The 15,576-nt window shown below is 37.7% G+C and overlaps 3 protein-coding genes across 4 annotated transcripts; 2 read left to right on the top strand and 1 right to left on the bottom strand.

Annotated features, from left to right (window-relative positions):
* Positions 1-850: 850 nt before the first annotated feature.
* On the top strand, positions 851-7,681 carry LOC121980870. Of its 2 annotated transcripts, XM_042533132.1 has the most exons (6): positions 852-1,508; positions 1,721-1,780; positions 1,964-2,092; positions 2,241-2,348; positions 7,131-7,195; positions 7,263-7,681. In XM_042533132.1, the coding sequence occupies exons 3-6, from the start codon at positions 1,997-1,999 to the stop codon at positions 7,408-7,410; spliced, it is 417 nt and encodes a 138-aa protein (XP_042389066.1). In that variant the 5' UTR covers positions 852-1,508; positions 1,721-1,780; positions 1,964-1,996; the 3' UTR covers positions 7,411-7,681. The 2 variants fall into 2 exon arrangements, with proteins under 2 accessions (XP_042389067.1, XP_042389066.1); XM_042533133.1 differs by lacking the exon at positions 1,721-1,780 and having other exon boundaries at positions 851-1,508.
* Positions 7,682-8,551: 870 nt separating this feature from the next.
* Positions 8,552-11,459, top strand: LOC121980869 (fructose-bisphosphate aldolase 1, cytoplasmic). The gene is made up of 2 exons (XM_042533130.1): positions 8,552-8,710; positions 10,217-11,459. Exons 1-2 carry the CDS (start codon positions 8,683-8,685, stop codon positions 11,263-11,265), a joined length of 1,077 nt encoding a protein of 358 aa, XP_042389064.1. The 5' UTR covers positions 8,552-8,682; the 3' UTR covers positions 11,266-11,459.
* Positions 11,460-11,639: 180 nt separating this feature from the next.
* LOC121980868 (putative wall-associated receptor kinase-like 16) lies at positions 11,640-13,932 on the bottom strand. Its single transcript, XM_042533129.1, has 2 exons — positions 13,110-13,932; positions 11,640-12,901 (listed from the first exon to the last, which is right to left on the bottom strand). Exons 1-2 carry the CDS (start codon positions 13,900-13,902, stop codon positions 11,784-11,786), a joined length of 1,911 nt encoding a protein of 636 aa, XP_042389063.1. The 5' UTR covers positions 13,903-13,932; the 3' UTR covers positions 11,640-11,783.
* Positions 13,933-15,576: the final 1,644 nt, after the last annotated feature.

Consider the following 15,576-nt stretch of genomic DNA (forward strand, 5'->3'; position numbering starts at 1 on the left):
GCAAGCGACAAGTTTCCAGAAAGTGTGATCCTTGAGATTACAAAAATCGTGTCGATCAACTTGTTCAGGACCTTATCTTCACCGCCACGACAGAACATTGTGCAAAAAAGTGGGTCCCACCGTCCAGTGGCCCCCTAGGCCTGGCCCCACAGAAATGTTAGGAGGAAGTAAATCAACGGTGAATACTGGTCCGGGTAAAACGTAGTGTCTCCGGAATTTAACACAGCCGGCCCACCGCCACGGCAGAACATGATTCTTGAAAAAGTTGATGCAGATGAGGAAGAACCTAAGATGGACCCGGCATGGCCACACTTTCAGATCATCTATGAGTTCTTTCTACGGTTTGTTGCTTCTCTTAAGTTCTCGATCTATTTGATTCTGAAGATTCAAAGGGAGGGAGTACCTGAAAAGACGAGTTCATCGTGTATATGGTAAATTCATGGTGCACCGCTCGTTGATTGGAAAGGCCACGAGCAACATTCTTTATCGATTTGCATTGGCATTGCCATTGAAGGAAGAACATAGATCATTGCTCTGTTTCTGTGCTGTGTGCCGAACAGTGTACAGTCTGTTCCAACCTGTGGCAAAGAGGAAGAGGGAGAGAGATACGGATCGGATCCTGCTACAACCCAAACCCGATACCCAAACCTGCATCCGATACCTAAGGAAAAAAATATTAAATTAAATTTTATTAAAATTTTAAATCGATAAAAATAGATGAATTTAAATACGAAATGAAATGAGAGTGTTGAATTAAAGTCGGATTAATTTGAATTGAATACCAAAATAAGGATGATGTGGTTTTAAATTGGAATCGATTTAAGTCTGTAAGTTTGGATTGAATTAAATTTAAATGGTTTGATCGATTCAATTGAATTAAAAAAATTTCTCGTGGGTTTTCTTCCTCACGGCCGGCGCACCTACAACTTCGACGCGGCGCTGGCCTTTTCTTCTTCTTCCCTATTTCCTCCCTCCCACTCTTTCTTCTTCTCCAGCAGCAGCACTCATCCCTCCCACTCCTTCTTCTCCGACGGCAGGCACCAATCCTCCCTCTCCTTTCTTCTTGTTCTTCTTCTTCAATTGCAGCATCATTTCCTCCCTCTTCTTCTAGGGTTTTGTTTTCACAACAAGAGCATCCCTTGTTTTGCCCTTCCCTGTCACCGGAGACGCCGGAGCTAGCCGAGGCCGCCTGCAAAGAGGGGAAAAGAAGCCCTAATTGCTGCCCTCTCCTAGCAACAAAAGCAGCACCTTGCTGCCCTCTTTTCAAGCCGCCGGCAGATTTCTTCCTTTCTTCCCAAAAGTCTCCTTCTTGTGCCAGCTAACAGCAGCCCCTCTTCTTGCTTCTTCCTGTATTTCCGGCAACAGGGGCAACACCACCCACCCAACACTTCAACAGCAGCAAGCTGCCTTCCTCCTGTTATTACAGCTTTTACGATCACCAATTAAAGGTTTGATTGGCCTAAGGTTTCGTATCAACGAAATACAGGAAGAAGCAAGGAAGTTGCAAGGTATAGTTTATTTTAATTAAGTTTCATTTAAGTTGATTAAATAAAGTTGTTATTAGATAGTTGTGGAGGCCTCGTTTAAGAATAGGGAATATTACGAGATAACGAGATCAGAAAACATCCATCGACTTTGAATCTTAGATAATGTTCAGATATTATGTTATTGTTCTTATATCATTTTCAGTATTTGAGTTATTTTCATATTGTACTTATAGATACTAGGTCAAGTAGAGCACGATGATCCGCTAACACTCGAAACTTTACTGCATATAGAGGTCGGTAAATTCTATTTTTTAACTCGTTATACATATTTTGCATGAATAAACTAATAAATGAATTATGTAGGCTTGTATAACTTTTTTAAAAAATGGAATTAAAATCGTATTTAAAAATAGTGAAATAGGTTACAAAATAACACTATTTAACTGATTTGTAAATTTGCTATGTTCTTTCTGCAGTTGAATCTGGTGACAAGGAGAACAACCCCATCAATGTCCACTGCACTTCTGCTCTCAGTGACTCGACGAGTGCACACCTCTGCGCCGCCACCTCGGCTCACCAGATTTGTCCTCCGGCCGCCAAAGGCTGTATGTTCCTCTTTGCTTCATCACTTTTGCCCCAATCAATCCTCTGATAGCTTGGCACATAATAATCAAGGATTCCTAATCTGTCAAACTCCATGCTTTCGGTTGATTCTTGTTTAAAGTTTCTTTTCTCAGATTCATTTGCTTTCAGGTGGAAGTAGAGTACTCCGATGGAAGTGCCTTCCATCTGTCAGCTGAGTTTCTTAGAGTCTGCAGTCCTGCTGTTGATAGCAAGATTAGAACGATAGGCGGTGAGAAGGTAATAAATCATTTTTATTAAATGATCTTTAGCATTTCTGTTAGAAGATAGTGCTACTGCTGATAATATTAGACCTAGCTTTTCTTATCCACTATTAAGATCTAATAATACATTTCTTCCTTTTGATTAAAAGATTTGGGCCTTAAGTTAATCTATCCCTTCATTATTTTGTTTAATAGGAAGGAACAAAAATAATAGCTAAATATTTATGACTTTCTGTTCACCATATCAATCTCTTTATTTCTTCCTATAAAAAAGGTAGATCCGCTACCTTAGCGGCCCCCCTAGTGCCGGCCCCACGGATATGGAGGGAGGTTCATGCAGGTACACAGGCCATAGGCGCATGGTTATTTCTTCCTATAAAGTATATATGACCAATGGCTCTTGTACTATTTAGCAAAATTATGCCAGTTTGGACGAGATGCTCAGAACTGATTAGAAACCATAAAAATGTATTAGTATTTAACGATGCAATTGCTACTCGATCTGAGTTTTTTTGTTTGGATTCATTACTTTTGGGATGGCAAAAGATACATAGACGATAGGCATCTGTTTTAGTAGGGTAAACTCTGCTATAGTAATGGTCAACTAGACAATAAACTCCATTTTGCATTTCTACTACGGGGCATTGGTCTGTATTTGAGTGGTTCTCCATGGACTTATTACTTATCCACAATTTACATTTAAGTATTCTTTCATGTTCTTTCTCTTCCAAAGCATCATTTGCATTCTGTAAATTCTCCTAAAAGTCCTTATCCAATCCATGAAAGAGGCAATTCTGAATTTATCACCTAAATAATGTTTCAATCAAAACACAAGCACAACATCATTTCATGCATAAATGATTCAGGGTGTATAACAACAATAGCAACAACCAAATCTTATCCCACTAGGTGGGGTCGGCTATATAGATTCTTTATGCTATTAAGCTCTATCTCGTACTATATATAATCATCTATATTTAAATAAATTATACCTTATTTTATTGTTGCTAATCAAGTCTTTTTTTGTCTGTCTTTTTCTCGTTTGATATGCATATTTATCATAGTTCACATCGCCTGACTGGTGCATTTATTGGCCGTCTAAGTACATGTTTGTACTATCTTAAACGTGTCTCTCGGAGTTTTTCCTCAACAGATACAACTCCGACTTTCTCTTTAATGCTTTTATTTCTTATTTTGTCCATCCTTGTATGTCCACACATCCACCTTAACATCCTCATCTCTGCAACTCTCATCTTCTGCTCATGTGTTCGAGTCATAACCCAACATTCAGCTCCATATAACATAGCAAGTCTAACTGCGGTTTTATAGAATTTACTTTTAAATTTAAGAAGTACTTTACGGTCACATAAAACACCCGATGCTCTCCTTCATTTCAACCATCCTGCTTGTATTCTATGTTAAGACATCTCTCTCAATCCTTCCATCGTTTTGTAAAAATGATTTTAAATATTTAAATCTCTCGATTTCGGGCAACTCGTCTTCTCCTATCTTAACAATTGTCTCATTACTTTTAATATTGTTAAACTTAAATTCTATATATTCTGTCTTTAATCTACTAAATTTAAAACCTTTCCCTTCTAGTGTTTCTTGTCAACATTCTAGTTTAGCATTTACTCATTCACGTATTTCATCTACCAAAATAATATCATCTGCAAACAACATGCACCACAGTACTGTGTCTTGAATGTGCGCAGTGAGTTCATTTATAATTAGTGTAAAAGGATAGGGACTTAGAGCTGATCCTTGATGTAATCCTATCTTTATTGAAAATGCTTCAGTTACTCCGCCTGAAGTTTTTACTCTGGTCGTTACATCCTCGTACATATCCTTAATTAGTTCAATATATGTTACACTAACACCTCTCTTTTCTAGAATTCTCCATATAATTTCTCTTGGACTCTATCATAAGCTTTTTCTAAGTCAATGAATACCATGTGTAGATCTTGTTTTTGCTCCCGATATTTTTCAGTTAATTGTCTAAGAAGATGTATAGCTTCTATTGTTGACCTTCCATGCATGAATCCAAATTAATTTTCGATTACCATGGTCTCCTTAATCTTTTTTCTATTACTTTTTTTTTTCAAAATTTCATGGTATGATTCATTAGTTTAATACCCCTATAGTTTACACAATTTTGTACATCTCATTTATTTTTATATAATGGAACTAAAGTATTTACCCTCTATTGATCAGATATTTGTTTTTTTTTAATATTATATTAAATAATTTAGTAAATCATTCAATACCTTGTTTCCCTATACACTTCCATACATCTATTAAAATATCATCTGGTCCAACGACTTTTTCATTGTGCATCCCATTTAAAGCTTGTTTTATTTCTAAAGTTTGAATTCTATGATAAAAATTTAAATTTTTATACTCAATTGACCTACTTAAATTACCTAAGTTAAGTTGATCAATTAAATCTTCATTAAAAAGTTGATAAAAATACCTCTTCCACCGCTCGTTTATTTCTCCATTGTTTACTAGTACCCTATTACATTTATCTTTAATATATTTTATTTGGATAAGATCTCTTGTCTTCCTTTCTCTCACTTTAACTATTCTATAAATGTCTCTTTCCCTTTCTTTTGTATTCAATTTGTGATATAATCATTCAAAAGTTCCATTCTTTGTTTCATTCACTACTTTCTTAGCCTCTTTCTTGTCTATTATATATTTTTTAAATTTTTTCTCGTTCTTATAAATATATAATTCCTTATAAGCTGTTCATTTTTCCTTCACTTTCTTTTGTACTTTCTCATTCCACCATCAAGATTCTTTATTTAGTGGTGTGTGTCCTTTTGACTCACCACACTCTTAACTATTATTTTCAATTTTAATATCATCTTATCTCATGTCGTATTAGGGCCACCATATATTTCACTTAATGTTTGTACTCTTGTCTTTTCCTTAAATATATTTTGCTTCTCATCTTTTAACTTCCACCATTTAATTCTAGGAGTCGTATATATTTTCTTTCTATTGATATTATGCACTTAATTCTAGGAGTCGTATATATTATCTTTCTATTGATATTATGCTTGAGGCGTATATCCAACATTACTAATCTATATTGGGTAGTTAAACTTTCACCAAGGATGACCTTGCAATCTTTATAAATCTTTCTATCCTTCTTCCTAGCTATAAGAAAGTCAATTTGCAATTTATTATTCTCATTTTTGAACCTGATTAAGTGTTCTTTTCTTTTCTTAAAAATTGTATTAGCTAATATAAGGTTATATGCTATCGTAAAATATAATATAGTTTTCCCTTTTTTATTTCTCGTTCCAAACTCATAAACCCTATGTATCCTCTTGTATTTCTTATTTTTTATTTGGCATGCTCATTTTTTTCATCTTATATTAAAATCATTTCATTTGGCAGAATGTTTTGTAATTTTTCATTTAAGTTGTCCCAAAATCTTGATTTGACAGCTTCATCTAATCCTACTTGTGGTGCATATATATTAATTATGTTCATATTTTCTTTTGTCACTATTATTTTAAAGGACTATAATTCAATTCCCTTTTCTAATTACTCAACTTTATCTTTTAACGAACTATCTACAACAATATGCACTCAATTTCTTGTTTTACTTTTTCCTGTATACCATAACTTAAAACTCGAGTTCTCTGTCATCTTTGTCTTCTCGCCTACCCATTTTGTCTCTGTACATATAAAATATTAATTCTTCTCCTAATTATCGAATCTACTTCTCGATTTATCAGTGAGAGTCAAATCTTACACTATTAGTTTTTCGATTATATTTGTTTTTATCCAACCTATGGTTTGAGAACTCTTACGTATTTAACACTATACTCAACTTCTCATGAAGATGTAGCGGTCTTTGCCGATACATTACAGTCGGTTCTTGTAACGCGAACTCTTGCATATTTAGCACTACACCTGAGCTTTGGAGATATAGCAGTCCTTGTCAAGATGTTACAATCGAATCCTACAACTCGTTCCTTCCGGGCAACAACCTAGCATTAGTACAATAGTTTAAGGGATCCATTCATGGAACATTTGCTGTAGTTTTAATGCTGGCTAACAACTTAATGCAACCTTCGTCCTTTATCTGTGCTTGGGACCGATATGGCTAAACCCTAAATGATTCAGGGTGTAGGTATAGATTTTTCTCTCTCTTCTTGTTTTTTTTCCTTTTTGTATTTTGATAGCTTCTGTTTTTTTTAAGAATAAAGAAATGAGGGACTTATTTGGGTGTTTTGGAATACAAAGGGGACCTTGCTTGGGCATTTGTCATTCTTGATGTGTGAATAAACCTGTCACTTTTTTCTGTCAATAAGAACAACAGTTCGGCAGTAATAAATTAATTTAATCGAAGCATGTATCCGTGGTGCTGAACTAAAATTGTTCACTGCAACAATTTGTCACATTTTGACAGTAACACTTCAAAGTCATCTTTTCTTCTTTTCTCAGTCAGTCATATCGATACTCGGTACATCATTTATACGAAACAACAAGCTGGCACCAGTGTGATCATTTGTTTGTTTAGATACATCTTGCAACAAAATATTTTTAGTTTTTTTCCCTTTCTTTTCTAACTTAAAAGTGCATGGTGATACAGTTTGTCACCTTTCTTTTCTCACTGAAAAATGCATGGTGATACAGTTTTTCAATGGTTCTTCAGTTTTCCTGCTAATTTTTGTTTCTATTTTGTAAGCTAAATTAACTCTAGTTACATCTAAATCACTGTCATTGAGAAAGTCATTGTATCAAAATGTTTTGTTCGTCGTACCTTTTGTCTAACCAGGTCATTGCTGGTCGCCGGCATGTCGGTATCATGTCTGCAGAACCAGTGGGAAACTATGGTGTCAGGTAAGAACCATTTTGAATAGAACTTAAATCTATCACTCCTGAGCATCTCCTTGTATCATTTCCTCAGAATAGTTTTCGATGATTTGCACAAGACTGGAATATACACATGGGATTACTTTTATAAACTCGGCGCAAACAAGTTTACACTAATGCGAAATTACATCAAGACATTGAAGAAACATGGCCTTTGCAGGGATCCAAAGAGAAGAACATGACATGGATGGTAGAGTCCTTGCTGAAAAATTCACTTAGCAAACCCCATTAGAAGACGACGCCATAGGTGTCTTCCACTCCCTTTTATTGAAACAACCAAACGAGTTTTCATTTACTAGTTTTTGAAGAAACAATCTGGTTAGCAAGGCGGTCCAAGGAAATTGGAGACTGTATATTTCTCATCATATTGCATTTCTTTTAGATTTTTTTTTTGTCATTTTTTCCATTAAGACATAAATTTTTTTTGTTAAAATATAAATCTAAATTTCTCAATCCCCCTCTACATTTTAGATATCAAGCTAAAGATCTTTTCTCCTTTGTTCTCTTTCATTTTTTTTTTCAAAAATATTTTTATTTTAAAAAATTATATATGGTAGGATGAAGGGATCAGTATAATATAATATATACATAAATAGTTAGGATGCATACAAATAATGACAACCTTGAATTTATTGATATACAATTGTATCTTGAGAAGAGTAAAAAACAAAAAAAAAGAAAGAAATATCTTATTTTATATTCATTATATTTACTTGGATAATATGGAAAGGAAATAAATAATCACTCATTATTTGCAAGGCTAAACTTTTTTTTTTTCCTTTTTATTTCCATCCAATTGGATTGGAATAAAACCAAGGAACTAGTTGGAATCGAATTCCTTCCAGATAAATAAGAAAAAAAATAATATTATAGATAATGTTTTCTTGGTTGAAAAGAAGGAAACAAGTAAAATCTTAGAATAAACAGAGGAAGAAATTTAAAGAAATGAAATCTCAATTTTCTTTCTTAAGGTTGCATTGAATCCAATTCGAAATATAAAGTTTTAATTTTTAATTAATTTAAAATTTAATTCACAAAAACTAACATTTATGTGGAAACAATTTAAAATTGTAATTTTATTTAATTCCATTTCAAAAATCAATTTTCTCAAATGATTTCGTTCATTCAACCGACTTAGCGGAACAACATTATACCAACACCGTACCCTATTTCTACCTGCGCTATAATTACTTATTTATGAAGGTTAAAATGTGGTCTCCACTTTAGGACCACTTACGGACCGTGGTGTAAGTTTGGGTACTTGCTTAAGTAAAAGTGGGCCGCAGCCACATGTTTGCCCTAAACTCCTACCGGCTACCGCCGCCCATGGCTATGAGTCGTCGCAATCGAGATCTGCTCCTATTTAAAACCCACGAATTCCTCTTCTTCCCTGCTCGTCGCGTCCTTGGATATATCGCTCCGGTCTAGTTTCCTTCGTACTTTCTCGATTCAAGATGTCTGCCTACGTCGGCCAATATCACGGTACCCTTTTTCTACTTGTTGAATCTGCCTTTGTTTTCGGTTTGGAGTTGAAGAAATTGAACTATTCTTCTTCTTTGGTAATCTGGTGTATGATCTGGAGGTGAGAAACTTGTCGATTTGTGAATCTTTGCTTAGACTGCGGCGTTTGTTTTGCTAAATAGGCTTTAAATCTACGATAGTTTTAGACCGACTGTGTCTGGATTATAGCTGTATGTTTCGAAAAGATCTGATGTTGGATTCTTTTAATGTATGTATGGCATAAGGCTTGCTAAAGGAGAGATTTTTTTTTTTTTTCATGTGGATCTTCGCAGATCTGAACTTTCTCCTATCGTCGGCTGGTTTTAGCTATAGCTGGGTTTTTTACTGCTAGACTCTGTTGTAATTTGGTGGATTTAGGATTAGAGGTTGAGGCTAGGGCGAAAGAGCTTTAAGTTCTCTGATGGTCTGACAATAATGGTCTTTCCTTCTTTTTCTCCCCCTATTATTACCCTTTCATAAGTAGGAGCAGCGTACTTATGACCTTAGTAGTTGATAAAAAAACAATCTTTTTTTTTTTTTTGAGAATTCTGAGGAATTCAAGAGAATATATATTTTTTTTAAAAAAAAAACTCTATAGCATTATACCAAATAGTCACATGCATATCCATAATCTATGATTCCTAACACATGAATGGAATTTCAATTTTCATTTCCAAACCTTAAAATTAGAATTCTAATTCTAAAGAAATTCTACCTCATAGAAAGAATTTTTTGCACTCAGAAATTGGTTCCAACCAAACTGTTAAAGTTATATACCCTTTTTGTCATATCCTTCTCCTTATCCATTATGCATTAAGTAGATTTCAAACGTTTATCAGTTTTGCACTTACGATGTCATTTAAGACTCAGTCATAGATTTCTCATTCTAAATTTCCAGTCCATAACTCTTTAAGTACATAAGTTGGTAGTTATTAACTAGCTAAACAAATTCTATATTAGATCCAAGACAATGGAGGACCTATCAAACATATTTGTATTTTCTTGTATGTGTTGCGGCTGTTTTTAAGTTTCCTCTATATTGATCTGCTTGAATCTTGTGAAGATTGATTTACTATTACTTAACTGCCAAACATGGTTAGTGGACTTTTTTGGTAATACATTATACATATCAAAAAGTTTCTCAAATCTTTCAGTATCATGCAAACTCTACTTGTAGATGTTGGTTATGATTCAATTTACAAATGTTCCCTGGTGTCCCTTTTGCATTCGTTGCATGGAAAAAGGTCAACTGCTTCTGTGTGAGATCACCAAGTCAAATTTGTAGAAGCTTGTTATAGTTTGTTCTACTGCATTTCATTGTTTATCATTATCTTATTTAGAATATAATTAAAAAATCTATTTGATTTAGTAGGGATGAGCTTTTGCCAGTTTGAATTAGGTTTTTCCTCTTGCTGAGTATGATTATTGCTAAATTTCTAACTATATAGTTTTTTTCCCCTACTAACACAGTATGTCTTTATCTTGCAGATGAGCTTATTGCCAATGCTGCTTACATTGGCACCCCTGGGAAGGGTATCCTTGCTGCTGATGAGTCGACTGGTACTATAGGTAAGCGCCTTGCCAGTATCAATGTGGAGAATGTTGAGGAAAACCGCCGTGCGCTCCGTGAGCTTCTCTTTTGCACACCCGGTGCCCTCCAATACCTCAGTGGTGTTATCCTCTTTGAGGAGACTCTCTACCAGAAAACTGCTGATGGCAAGCCCTTTGTTGATGTCCTCAAGGAGGGTGGAGTCCTTCCAGGAATCAAGGTAGACTCAGGCACCGTTGAACTTGCTGGCACCAATGGAGAAACCACTACCCAAGGACATGATGACCTTGGCAAGCGCTGCAAGAAGTACTATGAGGCTGGTGCTCGCTTTGCCAAGTGGCGTGCTGTACTCAAGATTGGTCCCAATGAGCCATCTCAATTGTCAATTGATGCAAATGCTAGTGGTCTGGCACGCTATGCCATCATCTGCCAGGAGAATGGCCTTGTACCAATTGTGGAGCCAGAGATCCTAGTTGATGGTCCACATGATATCAAAAAGTGTGCTGATGTATCAGAGCGGGTGCTTGCTGCTTGCTACAAGGCGCTCAATGACCACCATGTGCTCTTGGAAGGAAGCCTGTTGAAACCAAACATGGTTACTCCTGGGTCGGAGTCAGCAAAAGTGACTCCTGAGGTGGTTGCTGAGTACACCGTCCGAACTCTCCAGAGGACTGTTCCTGCTGCTGTTCCTGCTATTGTTTTCCTTTCAGGAGGACAGAGTGAAGAGGAAGCTACTTTGAACTTGAATGCCATGAACAAGCTGGAGGGGAAGAAGCCGTGGTCACTTTCCTTCTCATTCGGCCGTGCCCTGCAGCAAAGCACGCTTAAGGCATGGCAAGGGAAGACTGAGAATGTGGAGAAGGCAAGGGCTGCCTTACTCACCCGGTGCAAGGCCAACTCAGAGGCAACTCTGGGTGTCTACGAGGGCGATGCCGCTGGAGGTGAAGGTGTCTCAGAGAGCCTTCATGTCAAGGACTACAAGTATTGATTGTGCTCTTGCTCATTCCGAAAGGAATCTTTATGTTTAGGGTGTTAAGGCCTAGACATCTTTTTCGTTGCTGCATTATGAGATGTTCCTGAATAAGCTGAGACTTTTTCCATCTAAATTACAGACTGTTTTATATGTTTCCTTATATGACTGATTTGCCTTAATATAATGTTTTCAGTTTTTGTTGGCTTGGATGTTTAAGACTAATCTTTTTCTCTTCCTGTTTTCTTTGGTTGAAGTTATGAGATTCATATATTGTTCTTGTCTTTATATGAATGTTAGATGGTATTAGAATTGAATCAACAATCAAACTATTGGAACAAAATCGATAAGTAAAGAAAATAACTTTGCGTAAGAAAAAGTTTTCACACAAGTAAAATTAAAAATTATTTTAATTCAAAGATAATTAAGTACAACCCTCTCAACTAATATTAAAAGTCTGACTCATAAGAAACATCAAATCTCTAATTTATTACACCCAAAACTTACTCGATAAGAAATATCAAATCTCTAATTTATTACTCTTGAACACCTCCAACACCACGATTAGCATCAATATCAATATCCGATTTCTTTTCTCTCATGGCTTCGAGCGCGTCCTCCACCTCCTTCATCGTTGGTCGTTCGTTCCCGTTTAATTTGAGGCACATCTCTACAAGCTTTGCCATTCTTTCAACAATTTCTTCTTTAGCTTCATTTAGAACTATGGTGGGATCAAGGATCTCATGAAGTGACTTTTCTTTCAATGAACCCAAGAAGTCCATAACTAAGTGTCTCACCTCATTGTTTTTTTGGTAAGGAATTGCTGCCCTTCCTGTCAAAAGCTCTGCAAGAATGACTCCGAAGCTATAAACATCACTCTTTTCGGTTAATCTTCCTGTTTGATGGTACTCAGGATCCAAGTATCCATAAGTTCCTTGAACAATGGTAGTTACCGAATTCATTTCACAAGTAACAACCCTTGAAGCACCAAAATCAGCTAGTTTTGCGATATTCCTTTCATCAAGTAGAATGTTGGATGATTTAATATCTCTATGGAAAATTGTTATCGAAGCTTCGGAGTGTATATAAGATAGTGCTCTGGCAATCTCGTAGGCGATCCTTAAACGATCTTCAAATGATAAATGCGGGTGTTGTTCACGATCAATGAGATGATCAGAGAGTGTTCCACCTGATATAAACTCAAACACAAGCAGAGGGACTTCCGTTTCCAAGCAACACCCGAAGAACTTAACCACATTTCTATGGCTAGTTTGAGAAAGAATGAAAACCTCATTGATGAATTGCCCGAGCTCGATTTCGTTCGTTATCTTTGGCCTTTTGATGGCAACTACTCGTTGATCTGATAAAATTCCTTTGTACACGTTTCCATGACCTCCGCCGCCGATAATTCGAGTTTTATCAAAATTATTGGTAGCCTTTTCCATTTCATCTAGCTTATAGATCTTCATCCTCTCGATAACAATATCATCTGATGAAGAAGGTGCGTTTCTCAGTAACTGTAGATTTTTACGATAATTTTCCTTCTTTTTCTTCACCAAATTTCTTTTTTGCAACCTCCTCCTTAGTATAATAATAGACAGGATAATAAGCAAAATGCCTCCGGCACTTGCACTAATAGTCATAAAGGTGAATTCTGCAAAATCATACAAGGAGGAGTTTAAACATAAAATATATATAATCCACCATTAGTTAATGAAATAATAATACTTTGTCCTCAATTTGTTGTGTAATAATTATCAGCAAATGCAGGAGAAGATATAATTATGTAGAAAACCAAGCTTTGATTGCCCTACTGTTTTTTTTTACTGAGCAGAAAAATTAGTTGATGGTAGAGAACTCACTTAAACTTCGTCGTGACGCGACTCGTGACGGATTCGGGCACGAGTAGTCGCTGCACGACCAATAGACGACGACCGGAACGTGTCCTTCGTTCCGCTCATAAAAGTCCTGACTGGGAAGGAACGACGCCGCATTTGAGTAGCGATCCACCAGGTACGAGTAGCCACACGAGTTATTGGAGGAGTTGGACAAGAAGGAAGTGAACCACTGCACTCTTGGCGGGATGGTCGTCTGGCAGCAGCCGTTGCTGCCGGAGCAGGTGTTGTTATTGAAGTTCAAGGTGTTGTTATCGAAGCTGAAGGTGTCGTTTCTGTTGTTACAGAGAGAGATGCAACCGCCGGAAGTAGCATTAAACTCAGAGAAATTTCCGTTGTTCGACGGCGTACTAATGAAGACTGCGTCGAGGCCGCATCCGATGGCGATGAAGATGTTCTTGGTGTTGTCGAGGTAGAACGGCGTGTCGGTGAGGTCTATCTCCGACGAGGTGCTGTTTCCGGCGGTCCTGTTGTTGTCGGGGCAGTAGTTTGTGATTGGCCGCAGTATTGTGGCTCGGGAGTTGTTGAGATCGATGCCGACGATTTGGTAATTGCCACGGTAGTAGAGGTTGGAGTCGGTCGTGTTGCAGACGACCTGGAAGCCGGTGTGGAAGCAGCCGGCCTCGATGCCGAAGGGGAAGGGGATGTCGATGTCGCCGCAACGCCTGGTGCAGGCCGACTCTGCTTCAGTTGCATAATTAACTGCTAAAAGTAGAACCAGCAACATGCAAATTACACACTCGTTCTTCTTCTTCATCATCAATCTCTCTCTTATATTTCTCCTGTAGCTAGCAAGCTTGATGAGTTGAGCTGAGCTTCTCGCTGGCGCCTTTAAATAAGGTAATCTTTGTCGGCCATTTTGATAAATCAGACTTGGTCAACGCGGAATTTCTCTACCGTGTGATTATTTTTTTTTCCCAAGAGTTTATGGTCAACAAATTAAATGGACTTGTTCAGATTTTTCTGTTTTCTGGTGTATTTTGAACTGGTATTCCAGCAACAGTATGTTACAATTTACGCGTTTCGACTGCAGAAGAAAGAACTGCCGTGGCTGAGGGGAATGCAGAAGAAACGACGGCTGCGAATTTAACGCAATTGTTGGATAAAATAATCATGGTAGGAGATTTTGAGAATTAGCAGGTGATACGGTGCATGATAGTGGGGTCGGATAGTTGACTTGGTCTGAGGTCAAGCTCATGGAACGGTCAGAGGTCAAGCACACGTGGTGGTCAGAAGTCAAGCCTACGTGGCGGTCAGAAATCAAGCCTACGTAATGGTCAGAGGTTCAGCCTACGTGGTGGTAATAAGTCTGGCCTATGTGGTGGTCAAAGGTCCCGATTCCAAGACGGTCCAGGTTGGGCATAAGTACCTCAGGCTTACAGGTTAGGACTCACAGGATATGACAGGCAGAACAGGAGACATGGATCAAGACATACAGGTCAAGATATGCAGATTAAGACATACAGGTCAAGACGTATAGGTCGGGATATCCGAACTTAGATGTACAGGATAAGATAGGTGGCCTAAGGCTTTCAGGTCAGGACTGATAGGATAGGACAGACAAAGCAGGAGACACAGACTAAGGCTTACAGGTTGAGATTTATAGGATGAGATACGCAGAACAAAAGGAGCGGACCAAAGACGTACAGGTCAGGATATGCGAACTAAGGAATACAGGTTGAGATTCACAGGATAAGACTCTCAGAGCAGGATAAGCGGACCAAAGACGTACAGGTCAGGATATGCGGACTAAGGATTACAGGTCGGGATTTGTGGGGATAAGGGTCGTAGAGCAGGATAAGCGGACCAAAAACGTACAGGTCAGGATATGTGAACTAAGGTTTATAGTTCAAGGTAAGCGGACTAAGGCTCACACACGGATCAAGGCGTACAGGTCAGGACCGGAGAATTAAGGCATACAGGTCAGGGATTATGGGATACTGGTCCGAACTTACGGGATAAAATACAAAGCAGGGCTGTGTATACGGGACGGTACTTGAAGAATGACAAACGAAGGTCTCGGTTGGCTGGGCGGTAGGCGCAGGTCTGGATCTACCGGGATAGATCGAATAGCAAATAAAGGGCGGGACGTACAGATCGGGATTTACAGGACAACAAACACAAGCTAGGGAATGCACCAAGAAACGTAGGTATGTGCCTACAAGTTAAGATTTGCAGGTACAAGGACCCAGTCGAAGGTTAATAGATCGGGGCAAGCATACACTATACGACAATCAAGTCAGGGAATCATAACAACCCGTCAGAGAATAATCACTACCTATCAGGGAATATACTAACGGTCTAGGGCGATTCCTCCTTAAACCTATAGGAAGATGTCATGTGTCATTCACTGTCAGACAAATCCTGACACCCAACATTCCCTGACACTCATCAGACTCTAGAAGTACCCACTGCCATATAAAAAGGGGGGCTT

The sequence above is a fragment of the Zingiber officinale genome, chromosome 5A (assembly GCF_018446385.1).
Source record: "Zingiber officinale cultivar Zhangliang chromosome 5A, Zo_v1.1, whole genome shotgun sequence".
Taxonomy (NCBI): Eukaryota; Viridiplantae; Streptophyta; class Magnoliopsida; order Zingiberales; family Zingiberaceae; genus Zingiber; species Zingiber officinale.